Source organism: Microtus oregoni, unplaced genomic scaffold, assembly GCF_018167655.1.
Source record: "Microtus oregoni isolate MIOR12 unplaced genomic scaffold, Mior012 000024F_ref0000369, whole genome shotgun sequence".
Lineage (NCBI taxonomy): Eukaryota > Metazoa > Chordata > Mammalia > Rodentia > Cricetidae > Microtus > Microtus oregoni.
The window spans coordinates 17,345,810-17,364,455 of NW_024543083.1; the positions used below are offsets into that span (position 1 = coordinate 17,345,810).

The window sequence follows — 18,646 nt, forward strand, 5'->3', positions numbered from 1 at the left end:
GGGTCACACTGTGGGTGACACTCACCTTTGCCCTTCTCGGGGGGCTTTGGCAATGACGAGCTCACATATCCTTCCAGGCTCAGGGGGTCTGTCTTCCTGTCTTCGAGCTTCTTGACATTTCTTGTGCTCCCTTTCGTGGGACTGCAGGCACCAGTGACCAATAAAGAAACAGCATGTTGGCCAATGTCTCAGGGCTGTCTGAGGACTTCTTGGCCCCTAGACGGTCCTGCAGGCACCATCCTCATTCGAAGCTGGTGGCCAACTGTCATCAGGCTGTAGCCTTGGCATGCTGACTACCATGAGAACTGATCCAGACATGGTATTGTGAAGCAGGGGGCTTGCTGAGGAAGGTAGGGCTAGAGATAGCACCTTTGGGCCTGATGTCCAGGCATAAGTCACTGACACATAGTCCCCAGATGACACTGGAGGGCCTTGCGCGGACGCATCTCAGTGGCACAGGGGGCCCTGTAGCATGTGTCTAAGCCCTGATATTTTTCCTCGGGTCTTGGGGACAGTTTCACTATGCTTCAGGAGGTCCTCTGTGTCCTGTGCTAGGACTGTAGCATGCCCTTCTGCTTTTTAGGCTTCTGACGGATATGCTGCCATGCTCACCTGGTGCTGGACTGCGCGGGCAAAGGTAGGCTGTGGGACTGTTCCAGGGCTCTGTGTTGGCTGGCTTCTGCGGAAGGACACAGGACCACGCATCACTTAGCAGCAGGAACTGAGCTCCCGTGCACTCACAGGTTAAAGGGTAGTTGGGTAGCTGACAATGCACACGAGAAACATACAAAAGCCAAAGGGAGCCTCACCCCGGCAGGCCTGAAGCTGGCTGGTCAGAACCTTCCGGATCTCATTCACCCACGCTGCTTTAATCTCAGGAGTTGGGGCCTGTTCCAAAAGAGAGATGGGAATCGGTGATCAGAAAAACATGCTGCGGGTTCCAAGACACCCTCAAGGACAATCCTAGGGATCAGCAGACCCCTGTGCAGGAGGGACAGAAGGAGCAGGAGGTGGGAATGCCCCTTTGTGGGTCTCTTAGCCCTGCAGCCCAGGATTGGCTGCAAAAGGCTGTGGGTTTATGAAGGTGCCCAGGGGCAAGGCAAAGAGAGCCAGTTACTGGCAGGAAGACCAACTCTTCTGCCGATGCTGGTGCACTGGGCTAATTGCACAGGTAGCTTGGCCTGCAGAACAGGTCTCCTGGGGGTGCCCTCTATTCGACCTTGCTTTAGGTGACAGGCACAACCACGAGTCTCACACTCACACCAGATGGGTGTGACCAGGTCAGGAACATCACGAGAGGCCAGGACTGCTATCCTGCACTAACAAACACAGAGGTCTGAATCCCAACCTGAGCTCTGCTGCAGGGGCAGCTGCTGGGCCCCAGCTTTGATGCAGCTCTGTGAGGGCTTCTGGGCTGGGTATAAAACTAGAAGACACCAAGGCTGCAACACTATCATGGCTACGGCGTGTTGACCAGTTGTCAAGTCACCTGTGATTCTGAGGGCAAGGGAGGGGCTCAGCCAGATTGGGCTAGGACCTTCATGGAGTACTTAGGTTCTTGCCAAGGTCTCATGGAGAGGATGCTATTCTGACTCTACTTTGTAACTGTGCCCTCTTTCCCACTGCTCGGTAAGGACAGGTAGACTGTATATCCCACCAGGGAGCCAGGTTGCACAGGCAAAGCTCTCTAGGGCTATCAAGAGATGTGGAAGCCAGAGCCACTGCTGGTATTGCCTGTCTAGAACCCGAATGCGTGTGTTCCCAAATTCCATCCTGTGGCCCAGGGAAGCGCCCTAATGTGACAGCTCCTGCTCCTGGGGGATGAACCTCATGGAGATGGTTGACCTGGTTCTCACTGGTCACCCTGAAGAGGCTCAAGGGCTCCCTGGGTTCCTGGTTTTCAGGGCAAGTGAGGGGCTCTACCTGAATGATGTAAACCTCCTCTCTTGCATTGTACCAGATCTCGAACTTCTTGGCGTCACCCTTCACATTCTCTGTGATGCCAACCGCTGTCATCTGATGGCACAGAAACAGACAAGACAGGCATCAGTGTGCATGATGGAGCCGTGCATCCTATTTGGCAATGGTGGAAACTGATGGGACATTTGGGGTGGGGCAAGGGCTAAGGATGGCGGGAGCCCCAATGCCACTTCCATGGGTAGGAGCTGGGTGTCCCATAACCCTTTGTGTTAGACTGAGGCTTGTTTGGGGAACGGAGTTCCGTCCCTCAAATTTCTGGTTGAGCCACTCACATTTAAGGACTGCTTGTAGCTGTAGGAAGGAGCCTTCTCGTACCCCTCCCCGTTCTCCTCCCTCTTCTTGCAGAAGAGGACAGCCTTCTCATGCAGAAACAGGTGCCGCTGCATGGGCTTGAACCTGGCTAGCTCCTTCACTTTGGTATGGCCCTTTTTGTGATCTGTCCAGACGCTGAAGGAGCCTTGCATCAGCAGCTTCCCCAGGTCACTGAGGTTTCCCTGGAACACAGGATGTATGTCAGGGCATGCAAGGTAGGTGAACTTGGGTGGGCTGGCGTTCCAATTCACTCTGGAAAGACTACATGCTGTAGAGTTCACCTTGCAGCATTCTAGAATGGGCAAGTCTCAGGAGGTGGCAAAGAATCAGTCGGCTGCAGGGGTTGGGAAAGAAGAGGCACAGCATGGAGGAACCATGGGATACCACTACGGTGGAGACGGGACAGTGCCCAGAACCCTAATGTACAGTGGACTTCAGTTAATGACATATCCCCACAGGCCTGTCAGGTGTCACACCAACACGGCAGTTTACGATGGAGGAGGCTGGGGGCAGAGATGGGAATATGAGCTTCACACTCAATTTTAATAAATCTAAAACTGTTCAAAAATCAGTAAAACCTAGTCATTTAAACAAACAGAAAATGAATGCTAAATGTACATTCAGAGAAACAAAACCCCTCTATGCCAACTTGAGGTGGGTCCATGCAGAGAAATTAACTCCTGCCGGCCACCTGCCATAGCCACTGGACTACAGACTGTATCACAGAAAACACAGGGTTCCACCTGCGGTCCAGGAAGTAGACAGGAGGAGGAGTCTTGGACCGCATCCCTGTTGGAGAGGTACCCTCCTGGGGTAACAGCCTTGGCCTGCTCCACATGTGGACAAGTTCCTGACTCAGAACCTAGGGCTGCCCTAGGCCCTGGGCCATGTGTGTCCACTTCAAGACTCGGAGAGCTCGGAAGGATTGATAGGACTGCTCCTACCAAACTGTTCCTGGCAGGACAAAGGGTGCCGCTGCGGAGCCTTACGTCATAGCCAGTGATGGCAATGAGGTGCATGGAGTCGTTCACCGCCTTGAGGATGCCAAGGATGGAGCTCAGCGCCTCCTGCAGGTCCTCTGCCCCCTCGCAGTTCTTGCTGTACTTCAACATTTCCTGAGGGGGAATACAAGAGGGTGCAGTTAGACACCGAGACCTTCCCTCTGCACCCCCAGGAGCAGCGGACTGGTCCACAGATTCAGACTCAGACGGGGTTGTGGAATCCTGGTGTGGCCCCTGGACAGGCAATGGCACACCAACCCTTTAACCCTTCCCTCCCTGAAGCCAGGATGGCAGCTTCTCACACTTACGGCACTTCTGTGTACACTTGATCACACTTGCCTCCCACTGCTGTCATGGCCCTGCTGAAGGCACAGTGCTACAGACCCTTTTCTGCCCTGCCACACCGAGCAAACTCCAGGACAGACTCCTTACTCCCCACCATGCTAGGGACCAATGGACAGACAGGGCTCAACTCTCCCCTTCTCCTTCCTCCCCGAGAGGCCACAGGCTATCAGCACAGGCTCCTGGTATAGCTGGCCACTGCCATGTCCCTGGCACTCTACAATGCTTAGCCCACAATAGGCCGTGAATGAATGAATGGTTGAATGAATCAGGGCCACGGTGAGGTGGAGGACAAGTGGCTCATTAGAGTGCCTTTAGCCTTGGGGCCAGGGCTCGATGAAAAGTCTCAAGACCCTGGGCCCCTAAAGACACCTGGCCAGCAGGCAGGTGTGGCTGACCCAGGGAAGCCCTGCAGGCTCACCTTGAGCAGCAGCTGGTACTTGGTTATCCTCTGCACAGGTTTCAGCAGGTAGGAGTCGAGGCTCAGCTTGTGGTCCAGCTTCTTCTGACACTCCTGCAAACACCAAACACTCGGTCACACAAGGCCATGGCTCTGTCTGAGGCCCCGAGGAAGGAGCTACTAGGGTAGGGAACGGACTCAAGACAAACCTGGAAGAAGGGACAGTCGGAGCACTGTCTCCACAGGCTCTCGGACCGTGGCTTGTTCTGACAGTACTTCTCGTAGATCTGGAACTCCTCCATCTAGAGCCGGGAGGGGCAGAGACAGCACAGGATGCTTCCCAGCCTCACTGGGCACCTTTCTCATCTCAGAGCCAAAGCAGCTGCTGCTCCCAGGGCACCCCCCCCCCCCAGGCTAGGCTGTTCACCAACACCGGAGCCCCACACTCTAACCCCCTTGCCACTGCTCATTCGCAGCCCAGAGAGGCGGAGAGTGAGCTCCACCAAGATGTGGTTTATTGAAACCGTCTGTTCATGTACATAAGACTCCAGGGCATTCTTAGGCAGTCTTACAAATTATACAGGTTATTCTGTAGAAATACACCTGAGCAGGACTCAAGAGATTGCTTGGTGGTTAAGAGCACTGGTTGCTCTTACAGAGGACATAGGTTCAGTCCCCAGCATCCACATGACAGCTCACAACTGCCTGTAACTCCAGTTAAAGGGAAGCCAGTACTCTCTTGTCTCCTGCAGACACCACACACACACACACACACACACACACACACACACACACACACACTGTAAATACATACATGTAGGCACACATATATACACATCAAAAAATAAATGTGAATATTATGTGAAATATTCACATAATACATTATGGGATGTAGAAGGTTCTAGGGTGCAGCTAGGCCTAGAATCGATTGCTCTGGGGGTTACAGATGATTTTGTGGTACAGAGGGCTGTAGTAAATAGGAGCGGCGGGGCTGCGTCCCCAGAACCCCGGCTGCCTGGCTAGCTTATGCCCGAAATAACAACACACAAACTGTATTCATTTAATCACTGCTTGGCCCATTTCTATCTAGCCTCTTCTAGGCTAATTCTCACATATTAATTTAGCCTATTACTAATCGTCTGTGTAGCGCCCCTAGGTGCGCTTACCGGGAAGATTCTAGCCTATGTCCATCCTGGGTCGGAGCTTCATTGAGTGCATCTGCCTGGGAGCTGGGAGCATGGTGTCTCTCTGAGGCATCTGCTCCCAAGAGGAGAGTTGTGGAATCTGAGCTCACTTCCTCTTCCTCCCAGCGTTCTGTTCTGTTTACTCCTCCCACCTATCTTCTAACCAATGAGGGCCAAGCAGTTTCTTTTTATTTAACCAATGACCTTCCTCCATCAGAGGGCTCTGGGGTCTTTAGTGGCTATAGGGTACACATATGGCTTGAGATCACAGACATTCCTAGGATACTTGGATCTGAATGCAGGGGGCTCTGGGATAAAGACAGTGTGGGGGTACAGATGGTTTGGGGACACAATTTAAGACACAGATTTTGGAAATGGTTTGGGGCACAGATGTTCCTGAGGCATGGAATGGGTTTGGGAGAATAATCTCAATGATTTATGGATTCTAGGACTCTAGGGCAAGGGGAAGCTTCGTGATGCCGTGAGCCCACCTAGCCTGGCTTGCTTCAGCAGGACTGCAGGGCCGAACTCCTGCATTCTTTACCCCTGGATGCCCTGCTCTCCCTTTGACCTGGGGTCCTCCTGGCCTCTGATTCCTAATGCCATCCCCAACTTATCTGACCCCTATCAGCTCTGAGCTGAGGTAAGCATGCATGGAGGAGGGACAGGGGCAGGGCAGCCTCACTGCCTGCTGGCAGGGGTCCTGTGTCTCAGTCTCCCTCATGATACAGCTGCCAAAGTTGGCAGACTGTGGCGCTTGCAGAGTGCGGAACACTGACAGTTCCAAAGACAGAGGGCAGCCTGCTCCCCACCTCTGTTAGTGTTGGCCTCTCTGACCCCAGGTCACCCCACCCTCACTGCCGGACAGCTGGGCAACACCTCCCATCAGAAGGTCACTTCCCAGGGCTCTGTTAGTCGTAATTCCCTTTTCATTATTTCAGAATAAGTTCCACACAGCTGACTTCTCACCAGAGCGAGGAGCTGTTCAGGAGCATGGACCCACACAGACCCCTACTGTCTAGGAGGAATTTCAGAGCTTGGCCCAAGCACTGTGCTACAGACTTGAGAAGCATTCTAAGTTATTTTGCAAGAGCATCCATGAGCTCAGAGTAAAACAAAATTAGCCCGGGTATCTCCAGGGGACTCCTATAGCTCTCGAGTATGAATGAGGGCAGAATAGAATGTTCTGGGGTAGAGAGGGTTGTAAACATTGCATGGGGGATTCTGATGCTGCTGGTTGGGGACCTGTGACCTACAGAATGATGACCACCTCAGGTTTGGGACTCTGGAGACACACTAATGGCCAGACAAACATAGATCCTTCTTTTCTTTCTACTTTGAGACGGTCTCACTATGTATCCTTTGCTGGTCTTGAACTCACAGAGACTTACTACACCTAAGTTTCTAGTGTTGAAGGTGTAAAGGTGTGCGCACCGTGTCTTACCCTTTGTAGCAACTTACTAGAACTTCAGCACCCAGTTCCTGCCCACTCGCCACTTTAGTGTGGGGATGGAACCTGGGACCTGGTGTGTGCTGGGTAAGGGCTCTACCACTGAGCTGTACCCCAGGCTCCTCTTGTTCTGTATTTTGTGACATTGCTTTGTTTTCTCCTGCCAGTGGCCTCCCTCCTGCACCTGTGAATCTCACAGTCACAGTGCTCAGCATGACAATCCTCCATGGGGCTGAGAAGCTATGTGTATGGTCCACTCTTTCTGCTCCAAACATTCCACATGCGGCTCTCTTTAAACTCATCTCCACTGTCCTCTGAGGGAAACCCCTATGATTCCAACGGGGAGGAAATGGACAGAGAGCCCAGGTGTCTACTCCAGTGTTGCCCAGCTAGCAAGGCTTAGACAAAACTAAAACCAGTCCACAAGGAAAGTTCTGCAACAGGCCTCGGAAACTGCGATTTCCTCATCCCCAAATGTTGAGCTTTATGGTCTTTTTTTCTTTTGAAATAGTTATTAGCCTTCAAAGCATGATCCTATTCCCTTTTTTCTCCTCTTTCCATGACACTGTGCTCTCTGGTTTCAGCTGTGGTGGGCTGCAGGGGAGCTGAAGCCATCTGGTAAGCAGCTCTGATGAAGCAGGCAGGTGCTACCATGGCCCTTGATATGGAGGTACCAAGCCCCCCCCCCGACTTCATAATGTCCACTCAGGGCTCCTTGGAGGTAAGAGATATACACTGCCCATGAGGCATGCACTCAGAGATACGTACCCTCTCCAGGAAACACCTCCCCACCAGCTCTGGGCAGTCTATGCAGCTCTCCAGCTCCCGCAGGAATATTCTGCAGAGAGAGATTCCCAGTGAGGAGGACACAGTGGAATCAGATTACACTGTCTTCCAGAGACCCTGAATGATCTCATTACAGGGTGGCAGCGACTCCCCATCTGGCCGGGGAGCCTGCAGACTACCATCTCTGGCTCCTCAGTGCCCACGGCCCAGGCTGTCTCCCTTTATTTCTGGCCTTGTAGTTCATACTGAGCTACCCTTCTGGGGGCAGAGGTGAGAAGAAAGGGATTGAACACTCAAAGACTCTGGAGGCCCTACACGCAGGCCATGAGCATGTGGGTTTTCCAGGGCTCACCAGATCCTCACTGTGTTTCCTGTCTAAACACTGACTTGCATCTGTCCTCTGGGGAGATCCCAGTACACAAGGCTGCATGGGGTCCAGTGGGGCTGAGTCAAGGACTAGCCTCAGTGATGCTAAAGGTAAGGCTCTAGATGTTCTTGGAAAGGAGCAGCTGTAGGAGGATGGGGTGGACAGCTGCTTCCCTTGCACATCTGGAAATCCTGCTAAAGGACATGGCCTTTGGAGCTTCCAAGTATTAAAAAGAAAACATCAGGGCTAAACTGCTGTCCTCCCAGAAGTACCACTGTCCTCCCAGTAGACAGCTGGCCGGTCACCAGGCCACTGTGGGTGCGAGCCAGCAGGACAGGAGGTCACCAAGGAGGTTGGAGAATGCATCATGGACACCTACGACACGCGCCCATGACTCTCTGTGTGCTCTCCCTGGAGAGATTTGTTCCTGGTCAAGTACTTCCCAGGGGCAGTGGGTCCCTGCTCCCTGAAGCAGCCATATCAGAAGCAAGAGACCACAGACACCACGTGTATCTATGTCCCGATGGAGGGCCTACCTGTTATGGAAGTGATAGATTTCCTCCATGTTTCCGAACAGAATGCTCTTCTTGTTTTGCAGGCCCGTTGAGATGAGGTGTGCCATCAAAGGGTTGTCCATCTCTGCGGCGTAGCCCTGCAAGGGAGCAGTAGGCGGTCAGCCAGGAGATGCTCCCATCCTCCTCCCTGACCCTTTTATCCAGGTGTAAAAGACACAAGGCAAGAGGCCATGCTGCTCATGTGTGTATCCAATGTGTCTATTAACTTCCTGGTCACTACTAGGAAGACTCAGAACCCAGTGTCCCCTCCTCAAAATCCTCTTACTCCAGACCTGCCCTCCTGCCTTGCTCTGGAACTTTCTTCATCCTCTTGTTTTGGAGGGTGGGAGTGGAGATAAGGCAGGGTCTCATTCTATAGCCCTGGCTGGCCTAGACTTTATTATGTAGCCCAGGCTGGCTTGGAACTCACGGTGAGCCTCCTGCCTTAGCTTCTGAGAGCTAGGATGATGGGCTGCACACCACACCATACACAGAACTGTGCGCACCATTTCCTGTGATGCCAATCATTGTCACTGCAGTCGTTTGGGTCCTGTGTTTGCTATGTGCATGGGCAGCGCTCCTGTGGCCGATATATCTGCTCCTGTGCAGGCCCAGCCACTATTCCTGCTGATGGAATTCGGGCTGTTTCTGGTTTGGACTGGATACAAGCAGACTAGCTGTGAACATTTTCATGTTCTTTGCTGTGTGTCTAAGTCCTCATTTCTATTTCTTTCTTCTTTCTTCTCTTCTTCCTCTTCTCCTCTTCCTCCTCTTCCTCCTCTTCCTCCTCCTCTTCTTCTTATTCTTTTTTTTTTTTTGAAACAGGCTTTCTCTGTGGAACAGCCCTGGCAGTCCTGCAGTCCTAGAACTAGCTTTGTAGGCCAGTCTGGTCTCGAACTCACAGAGATCCACCTGCCTCTGCCTCCGAAGTGATGGGATTAAAGGCGTGCACCACCACTGCCCAGCAAGTTCTGATTTCTAAGCAGCATTAAAACAAAAAACCCTTTTGTATATGTGATAGACATGTGTGTATATAATGTGTGTGTATATGTGTGTTTGTGTATATGCACATGTGCATGTGTGTATATGTGTGTGTGTGCATGTGTGTGTGTGTGCATGTGTGTAGTGGTGGTGGTGCTGGAAATGAAACCAAGACCACACACATGCCAGGCAAATGCTCTTTTCACTTTTTGAGGTGGAGCCTTCAAGCTGACCTTGAACTTGCTCTATAGCTCAGGTAGACCTTGTACCTATGATCCTCCTACCTTGGTCTCCTGAGTTACTAGAAATATCTGTCTTTGTCAACAGGCCTAACTGTAGCAACAATTTAAAAACGAAGCTATTATAGTATGATAGCGACCCTACTGCCTGGCCCATGCCCAGCCTTACCTCTAAGACACAGAGCAGTTCTTCCACGTAGGCCCGCTCCGTGTCCAGGAGTTCATTCATCACATGTCTGTGGGCGGACATGGAAGAGCAAGCATGTTAGCGTGGGAATGGCCATCAGGACTCACTGAGTTCCTAGACTTGTCTGTGAAGGAAAAAATGGCATCGAAGCCTGGTCCAGTATGGGAGCTGTGGGAGAAGCTGGCTCCCTGGCTCCCTGCTGACAATGGCCTCCTGCTTCCCCTGCCTTCTGGGATCAATTCCTCTAGCCACTTTCTGGCCTTCTGGGGCCATCTGTACAAAATTGATGCCACCTTCACACACACTGGGGAGTAAGACACCTCCTGCTTCTGTCACAAGCCACTGGAGTCTCGTCAGGACATCCTTACCAAGAAGACCTCCCTCCCACCCCACCCCAGAGCCTCTGAATAGGCATGGCTCTTCAGGAGCAGGGCCAGCTCCTATCCTGCCTGCGATGGCTATGTGGTGACTCTGCAGCCGTGCAATGTACTCAGCATTCATGGAGCCCCAGAGCACATGAGGACTGGCTTACAAAGCATCTGGCTATTCGTGCCTTTCAGAGACAAGGACCGCCTGCCAATACCTATAGCCAACCTGTCCATTTCATCCACAAAGGCCGTAGCCCATGGGCTACTGGACTGAGACCTGGGCATGGATTTATAAAGAAGCCAACAATCAAGTAACTAGGCCTTGCATGTGAGCCTGGGTTAGCAGAGCAAAGAAGCCTGGGCCTGCATCTCAGCCACAAACTGCCTGGGCGCAAGGGCCACCCTGCCTGGGAGCTCCTCTCTCTACCCTTCTCTGCCTCTTGCTTGTCATCTTCCATCAGAAGCCAGAAATGACAGAATTCATTTCCCTTTCAGCTGGTATTCTAGTTCCATAATTTACTCTGTCTGTGTCTCCTAAGGGGGACACTGCTGAGCTTGCTGGGGACATCTGGAAACCAGTTGTCTGTGCACGAGCTTGCAAGGGCCCCTGCTCTATCCCTACTGTATTTGGAGCTGCTCTATCCCTACTGTATTTGGAGCTGCTCTATCCCTACTGTATTTGAGGCTGCTCTATCGCTACTGTATTTGGAGCGAATGCAAAGAACGAGCCCAGAGCAGGGTTGATCGCTTCTTTCCATTCCCACTGTCATGACCCCAGTCCCTGGCTGACACTGCCCAACCCCAGGGTGTTTTGCCTTCTGTGCAATTGATTTTAACCTCTTGTGTTCACATTGCCTAGCCTGGATGCTGCTCGGAGACTCCATGAGGGAAGAGTCACACCCGGAGGTGGATGCACAGGCAGGCTTCAGTGGGGACTTTCTGAGTGCCTATCTTGAGTATGTCGTAGTGTTCCGCCCACTCCTCTGCAGGTATCTTTGTGAGCAGGTATGAGTTTCCATAGAGCAAAAAAGTGGCAGGAGGCCCAGGAAGGGCTCAGGTGGTCGCCAGCCCAGCCCAGACAAATGAGTGTGTGTGTATGTCCCACGCCCACGTGTTTGTTTTCAGTTGACATGCACACGGTGCCAGACTCCTTTCTGCTCTGCATGCCTGGGTAGAAGGGTTGCTGGCCATCTTTGTGTCGCCAACACCCAGACACGCGTGGTCACTCAGCTTGGTCGGAAGCACGGTCACTCACCTGCGCAGGATGGCCAGGTTCTCTTCCTCATCCCCGGTGGAGCTGCTGCGGCCCTGCCGGGTCTCACTCATTTCACTCTGAGGAGAGAACAGCATGGTGGGTTTGGGAATGGAAAGCCCTGTCTCAGATGCCGACTGCCCAGCCTCATGGCCCACTTGGATGGAGTCTGAGAGGGCAAGTAGATGCCCCGCAGTCCAGGAGACCCAGAGGGACAGACAACAACCAGAGGATGCTGAGATAAAGTGCTACAGCTATGGACAACTGATACCTGTGGGGTCATCGTGGGGTGACCCTCACCTTGGCTCTCCTGTAGGGCCCTCTGCGGAGTGCACTGCCTTCAGAACTGGAATTCTCAGAGCTTCGCCAGGAGCCTAGTTTAGAAAGAGGCAGAGAAGGGGGTTAACTCTGTCGAAAACTGTATGGGGCAGGGGGCGGGGAGAAGAAAGGACAATAGCAATAAAGACAGAAGAAAGGAGTGGTCGATGGGTGAGAGATGGAGATCTACCTGAAGGGGCCACTGTCTGGGGCCTCCACAGTCTCAAGAATGAGAACAGTTCTAGCTGACAGGGAGACAGTGGGCAAGAGGGAGAAAACGTGCTGGCACCTGAAAATCTTTGAGTTCCTGGCTAGGGGGATCTCTCCACAGGCCAGCAGTCAGGTCTCCTCCAGCACAGATGCTAATGGGGTGCTTCCCCAGGGCATGTGTGGCTGCCGAGGACCACACAGAGGCACCCAAGCCTACTCATCTCTGGGCTGCTGCCCTGGAGTGGAAGGGAGAACGCTCTCCTTATGCAGGGAGGAGGACGTCTCTACGCAAAGGTGAAGTTCACGGGCCACAACTCCCTTGCAGCTTATGGGTCTGGGACAAGGTTCCACAGTTAGTGACAGCCTTGAGGGCTGATCCAGGGGCACAGTTCTGGCAGCAGCACAGATAATGGAGAGAGGGGGAGAAACTGAGTCAGAAGGAATGACTGAGGACCTTTCCTAAAGTGTCAGTTGGTGTCTCCAGTTCTGAAGGTCACCGAGATTCAGCGGAAAGGACCCAGCTCTGCTGTGGCCAAAGCCGAGAGGCAGCCAGAGCTGACGACACGTGGCACAGTGGGGCTGGGTCCCGGGGAAGTTTTATTAACCAAAATGGGTGGCAGAAGAGAATAAGCCCTGGGCTGCAGGCTGCAGACCGTGGACTGGGACACAGAGAACAGGGAGGGAGAGTGACAAGACTTGGCATGTTTGGCCTCCTCAGATGGCTCCCTGGGAGGAAGGGGCCACACATACCTGGTGAGGGGGAGGGGGACTTGGTGAGCGCCTCTGGTCGGGGGGCCACAGGCTGCACAGGCCGCATCTGCTTGGCTGCCAGTTTCTTCAGGCTGGCCTGCCTGCGGTGGAACATCTCCTCAGTGCTCTCTTGCTTCTGGAAGACTTTTTGCACATGTTCCTGAAACGACATGGCTACTGAGAGATCTTGCAAAGGTCAGTGCTGGCCCTAAAATCCATCCTGCCATCCACAGAGTGTCAGTGTGTGCAGCATATTCGGCCTCGGGTGAGTGGGATGTGTCTGTGAACAGTGCAGCGCGCTCACCAGCTCTGGTAAGACAGCGAGAGCTGTGTGACAACCCATGGCAGGACGGGGAGCTATCTGCTCCGAGAGGATGGCTAAGGAAAGGGACCAGTTTCTTCCTATTGACTCAGAAGCAGAGTTGGGGCAGCTGGCTGAGGGGCGAGGAGGAGCCAGCCCATCTTTGGTGTGATATCAGAAGTACCACATCACAAATCATACCTATCCCAGGCGATGCTGGGGGAGATGGTGGCATGGTTAGAATAACTTCTGCAACGGAGGAAGGGCTGGACTTCATAATCCCACCCCTGCACTTCTATCCAGCAACCGCCATCTCCTATTCAAAAGGTTCTTCAAGTGTTAGGGTTATAGCTCACTGAAAGAGGGCTTGCCTAGCATGTGTGAGGCTCTACGTCTCAAAAACATGCCCTTTGAAATATCCCATGGAGTGGGTCCCTAGCTCCCAGGCCCCAGGCCCCAGGCCCCAGATGGGTACCCATGCTGGCATTACCAGAAGGTCCTGGTTGAGGATGCATTCATATTCTTTGTATATCTTATTGAGCTCCTGAATCTTGTTCTCTGCGCCAGTCTCCAAAAACTTCTCGATTTCCTGGAGGGCGGCCTCGGCGCCATCCTGGGACTGGCATTTGTCCACAGGCTGTGAGGCCAGCAGGAAGATGCCCTCGTCACACCACTTCATGGACTGGAAACAAAGAAAGGCTGTCAGCATCAGGACCTGCGGCACCGTCCTTCGCCAGTGTGGCTGCCTGCTGGAGCTGTGTGCTTCCCGCTCCTGCCTCCTGACTGATGGTGCTCTCAGGATAGGAGGCTCTCTGCCACCAAGACAAACAGTACCCAGAGGGAACATGAGTCTGCAAAACTGAGTGGGCTTCTGGGCCGAACTCTCCATAGGACTAACAGGAAGACTAAGCTGAGGTTGCTCCTAAGAAATTATTGCTGGAACAAGCAAGTGTGTGAGGACCAGTGCTCTAAGCGGACAAGACAGAGGATGCAGAAGGGGAGGGCGCTCTGGCTGTCCTCTTGGTGACTCTGATCAGCTCAGCCACCCCCTTGCTGGTAAGTGACAATAGCTGGTTTGGCCCATTAGCTCAGAGAAGTGCAGCTGGGTTTCCTACCATCTCCAGGAGGCTGTGCAGCTCCAAGGACTTGCTGAGAAGGGCCCTCCTCCTGGTGATCTCGGAGGCGAAGTGGTCACAGAGGTGCTGGAGCTCCTCACACTTGGGGTGGATGGAGTCCACGGCGTAGTGTTTGTTCTCAATCAGCTGCTGGCCTTCCAGCGACAGAGCTCGGGCCCTGTCCACAGCCACCTGCACAATGTGTCAAGATAGCAGTTTAGTCCTACGTGGAGAGACAAATGGGGTAATAGTCCTATGGGTGTCAGATTGGAAGTGGGCGATGGACATGGAGTTTGTGGACTGTTATGGCTGACTGAGGTCACCAAATCCTTGAGCCAGTCTGAGGCCAAATTTCCAAAGGTCAGGATGGTATTGGGTTGGCCTGGTCTAGAGTAAGCACAGATAATAAGGAGAGATCTAGACAAAGGGGCTGTGTCAGACAGGATGTGTGTCTGAGTGGAGGAGAGCACTTTGGGGTCTCGCACACTGCCCGTGGTACCCCTCAGGTGCCACAGGAGCTTATGTCCTGCGCCCTCTGCTGTGACTACCCCCCTTCCACCCATGCCAGACTCTCACACTGGACTTCTCCTCAAAGCTGGTCAAGTCCTTCAGGAGGTGCTGCACGTGTGCCAGGCTGTTGCCAACGTCAGTGAAGGCGGCTATCTTCTGGGACATGGAATCCAAGGTAGTTTTGACCTGAGGCAGAGGAAGACTGACTTGGAGCACCTGTGTCTCATTCAGGAGAGGAAGCGTTGGGATTCCCGACAGCAGCGAGCTGAGGGGGGCCATCAGGGCTCAGCCAAAGTCCTCAGGCCTGCAGACAGACCCACCATCCTCACTTCCTGAAAGACGGCATCCCACACCTTGCGGCCCAGCCACTCACCTCCCGGAAACCTTGCTCAAAATGCCGCAGCTGCAGGCACTGTTCCAGCTTCTGTTGATGCTTTGCCCAGAACTCATCGAAGGCAGCCTCAGTTTCGTTCAGCTGGGCCAGGAGCCTGAGCAAGAAAGGAAGAGGGGACAGAGTGAGGGAGACTGTGACTCCCAGGGTGCTTTCTCCCTGACAAGCTTTCCTGTGATGTCTTGGCTTTGTCGCTGACTCCTAGGGTCCTCAGTTCAGAGACACGAGGGAGATGCACTTCAGACAAGATCGCAAGCTCCCCAAGCTGTGTTACACAGAACTCTGTTTGCTAATGCATGTGCTCACACGTGTGCATGCGTGCGTGCGTGCATGTGTGTGTGTGTGTGTGTGTACCAGGGGTTGACACCAGGTATCTTCTTCAGTTGTTTTTCATCTTGTTATTTGCGACAGGGTCTCTCGCTGAAGCTGGAGCTGGCCAATTCTGCTAGAACAGCTGGCCAGTGGGCTCCAGGAATCTGCCTGTCTCCACCTCCACAGTACTGGCAAATATGAGCAGGCTATTTTACTGAGACCCCTAACTCAGGTTTTCATATTTGCAAGGCAAGCATGATCAATTTTTGAAAGGCCACTGGGTTTACTGCTGACCACCTAGGCCAGGGTGCAATCTGCTGTCCAGCTCTAGAGCTGCTGTCTGCCACCCTCACTCTTACCCCAGGATTACTGCTTGCTAAGGGACTCTAAATAGAACCAAGCAGCACCACCTTACCCATCCCTTCTCCTAGTGTTGGTGGAGTTGATAAATTCCCCAGGGTAGACCTGCCTAGATCTCCTGCTAGTGAGCCTTGGTGCCCTACCATGTGCCTTGGTGCCCACGCTCCCAATACAACATGCCAGCTGTGCATACAGCCATGGCCCATGTGGGAGAAAACCATGTGAAAGCCAAGAGCCAAGAGCCTGGCTGCCTATTGTTGGGTTTCTGGGCAAGTTCTGTCCACACAGGTGCTCCAAGTCTGTCCTGTAGGTGGGAACGGCAGCCATATAGTCTGCAGCATGGTGAGGATATAAAGCCATGAGGCATGTGGGGCTCTAGATATGCCAAAGCATTGGGGAGCACCAACAGACACTGACTGATGGCACTGTCCTGTGCTCTGCTATAAACACAGGGAACCAGTGAGAAATACAGACAGGATCCTTTATTGTGAGCATAAGATGCATGCACAAGGCTAGAACACAGGTACCTGAGCCGCTCTCCGGCCTACAATGACTCACTGGGGATATAGGAGCCATATAAGTATATGTATAAGGGGCTGCTGCTGCTTGCCCAGCGGTTTCCTGTCTGTGAGACTGTCTGTTCTCCATTCCCGTCCCCTTTATCATGGGTGCTGGGGTCCACTCCAAGCCCGAGAGGGAAATGAGCCAGAAGGCTAGCTGCTGGGATCTGTTGCAACAACCTTGGGTATTAGTCTAATGCCTTCACAATGGCTGTGTATCTGCAGAAGTCAGGCCAGGGCAAGGTAGGGCAAGGTAGGGCAGGAGTGTGCAGGCCTTACCTCTGCACAGTGGCCTGATTGTCCAGCTGGTCCTGGTTCACGCTGTGGGACGTGCTCTCCGCCAGTGGCTCCCTGAGGCTCTCAAGGATGCTGTTCCCCTCCTTCAGCGCCAACTGAAGATCCTCCTGCAGAGAGAGTGCACACAGGGCCTGTAGTGCAGCCAGCTAGCTGGGCTCAGGTCTCAATGCTGAGTAAGTGGGGACAGCCTGGGATGGGGGCACGATGCCCTGTGGGTGCAAACTGACCCTTCTGTCTGACCATAGAGTGCATTGAAAACTGCCAGCTGTATATGTGTACTGCACACATATATGAGATTCTCAAAGAATTAAATCATATACATATATAAACTGCCACACTCCTGCTTGCTGCCGCAAAGCTAGGATTACAGGACACTCAGGACACGGGAATAAGGTCAAAAGGAAACTGGAAACTAGGCTTTCTAACCACCCCTCTCCTGGAGTTGGCCCTGCTGGACAGGCAAAAATCCGTTTCTAAGGAGTGGGTGACACACATGGCAGAGATGGAGCACCACCCTTAGGACACACAGTAGCCACCCAAACCCCGCTGTCAATGCCACCGGTGATGCAGATATCTACGGCACGTGATGGAGAGTGTCTCTGCCCTAGAGAGCCATGTGAGTTGGTAGCACAATGCTGCTGGGAGCAGCAAATTCAACCATAACCTCACCAGTCACTGGTGAGAGGAACCAGGGTGGAGACCCTGTCTGGTTACACTGGAGCTGTTCCCCGTCCCCCCACCTCCCACAGTGCACAGCCATCGGCAACTGCTCTGGTCTTGGTTTTAGAGACTCTGAAACCCTTTGGGGTTTCTGGGCTGAGGGGTGCCACCCCATGGACACAACACGTTTTAACAGGGCTCACTTCTGGAGCTTTGAAAAGCAGTTACGGTCAGTTCTCAGTATCTCCAGCGTCTCAGAGACTTGCCTGCCCCTGGCCTTCCCGTGTGGTAACTCACCTGACATCTTGCCTCTAGTATCGCATTCCCTGCTCAGAACCCAGGCCCCTGAATGGCACCCACCTTCGCCTTCGCCTTCTTCTCTGTGTGAACGCTGAGCACCAAGCTGGTTGACTGGACATCGTTCGGCAGTTCTGTCTCCGCCAGCTCAGTCCCAAAGGTCTGCAGCATCTGGGCTGTCTGCTTCACCATCAGGGCAAAGCTTTCGATTGCCTTGGGAGAAGAGAGAAGACAGTCACAGAATCCTGCACACAGCCCGCGGCCTGCAGCCCTGAAAGCTGATACCATGACTGTCGTTGGAAAGGAGAGAGTGGCCTCCAAGTCCTGTGGACACAGTGTGCCAGCAAATACCTTTCCAGGAGTGTCTCAACCTCGGGCTTCCCTCAGAAACGTACCAGGAAGGCTTTGGAAATGTTCCTGCCACCCAGGGTCATTCTCGGCTCAGGGTCTCTGTCTCCACCTCCTAGTTAGGAGACTTGTGAGTGTCGGAAACCACAGCGACATAGGGCTTGGTAGGTTTTTTTTTCTTCTTCTTCTCCAAGCCCAGAAAGCCACACCCGGGGTTATTACTCATGCTATTCTTTACAATGACTAAGGTCTACTGGGACCATCTCCTCATTCTTGGGGAAGAAACTTCAGTGAGCATGTATTTTAAAAGGCAGTGTTGTCATGTGAAAAGAATTCCGCTGGGTTAACTATGAACTAGTGAGAATATGGTGACACAGCACCCGGTCCACTCACTGTGCGGTGGCACAGCCACCTGGAGTGGCAGTAGTCCAGGGTCCCCCCGAGGTCCTCGGTCAGCTGTGACTTGTCAATGTAGCCGTGTAATTCTGGCACTGAGCCTAGCATCATGACCTGTGAGAGAGAGGGGATCATCACCAGGCAGCTTGCCCTGGACTCCAACATAGCTCTGGCTTCCTTGTCTACATGACAGGCATGTTATGACGACTCTCACTGGGTGATGGTGAGGACCCAGTGAGGTCACTGGGCATGAGCAAACCCTGCATAGGGTACCTGGCCCGTCACAGATAGCCAATGGCTGTCAGCACCTTCTCTGACGAGGGGAGCTGGGCATGAGGAGGAAATAGAGCTCTGCTTCCTAAGAAGCCAGTTTGTGCTTGCTCCTGCTGAGAACACAACAAACATCCTTTTAGGTACT

General features: G+C 53.1%; 1 protein-coding gene across 13 annotated transcripts in view; it reads right to left on the reverse strand.

Moving 5' to 3' along the window:
- The window catches only part of Mcf2l (MCF.2 cell line derived transforming sequence like), a 99,403-nt gene that overhangs the window by 6,903 nt on the left and 73,854 nt on the right, over nt 1-18,646 (reverse strand). For all 13 annotated transcript variants that reach the window (XM_041673524.1, XM_041673521.1, XM_041673519.1 and 10 more), the window contains exons 6-26: nt 18,226-18,342; nt 17,548-17,697; nt 16,510-16,634; nt 14,981-15,095; nt 14,674-14,793; nt 14,098-14,289; nt 13,473-13,664; nt 12,682-12,841; nt 11,704-11,777; nt 11,407-11,483; nt 9,766-9,832; nt 8,359-8,474; nt 7,438-7,507; nt 4,245-4,337; nt 4,057-4,149; nt 3,282-3,407; nt 2,253-2,474; nt 1,924-2,016; nt 810-888; nt 613-679; nt 26-141 (exon numbers count right to left, since the gene is read on the reverse strand). In XM_041673524.1, coding sequence (XP_041529458.1) covers nt 26-141; nt 613-679; nt 810-888; nt 1,924-2,016; nt 2,253-2,474; nt 3,282-3,407; nt 4,057-4,149; nt 4,245-4,337; nt 7,438-7,507; nt 8,359-8,474; nt 9,766-9,832; nt 11,407-11,483; nt 11,704-11,777; nt 12,682-12,841; nt 13,473-13,664; nt 14,098-14,289; nt 14,674-14,793; nt 14,981-15,095; nt 16,510-16,634; nt 17,548-17,697; nt 18,226-18,342 — 2,464 coding nt within the window. The remainder of the gene's footprint in view (nt 1-25; nt 142-612; nt 680-809; nt 889-1,923; nt 2,017-2,252; nt 2,475-3,281; nt 3,408-4,056; nt 4,150-4,244; nt 4,338-7,437; nt 7,508-8,358; nt 8,475-9,765; nt 9,833-11,406; nt 11,484-11,703; nt 11,778-12,681; nt 12,842-13,472; nt 13,665-14,097; nt 14,290-14,673; nt 14,794-14,980; nt 15,096-16,509; nt 16,635-17,547; nt 17,698-18,225; nt 18,343-18,646) is intronic.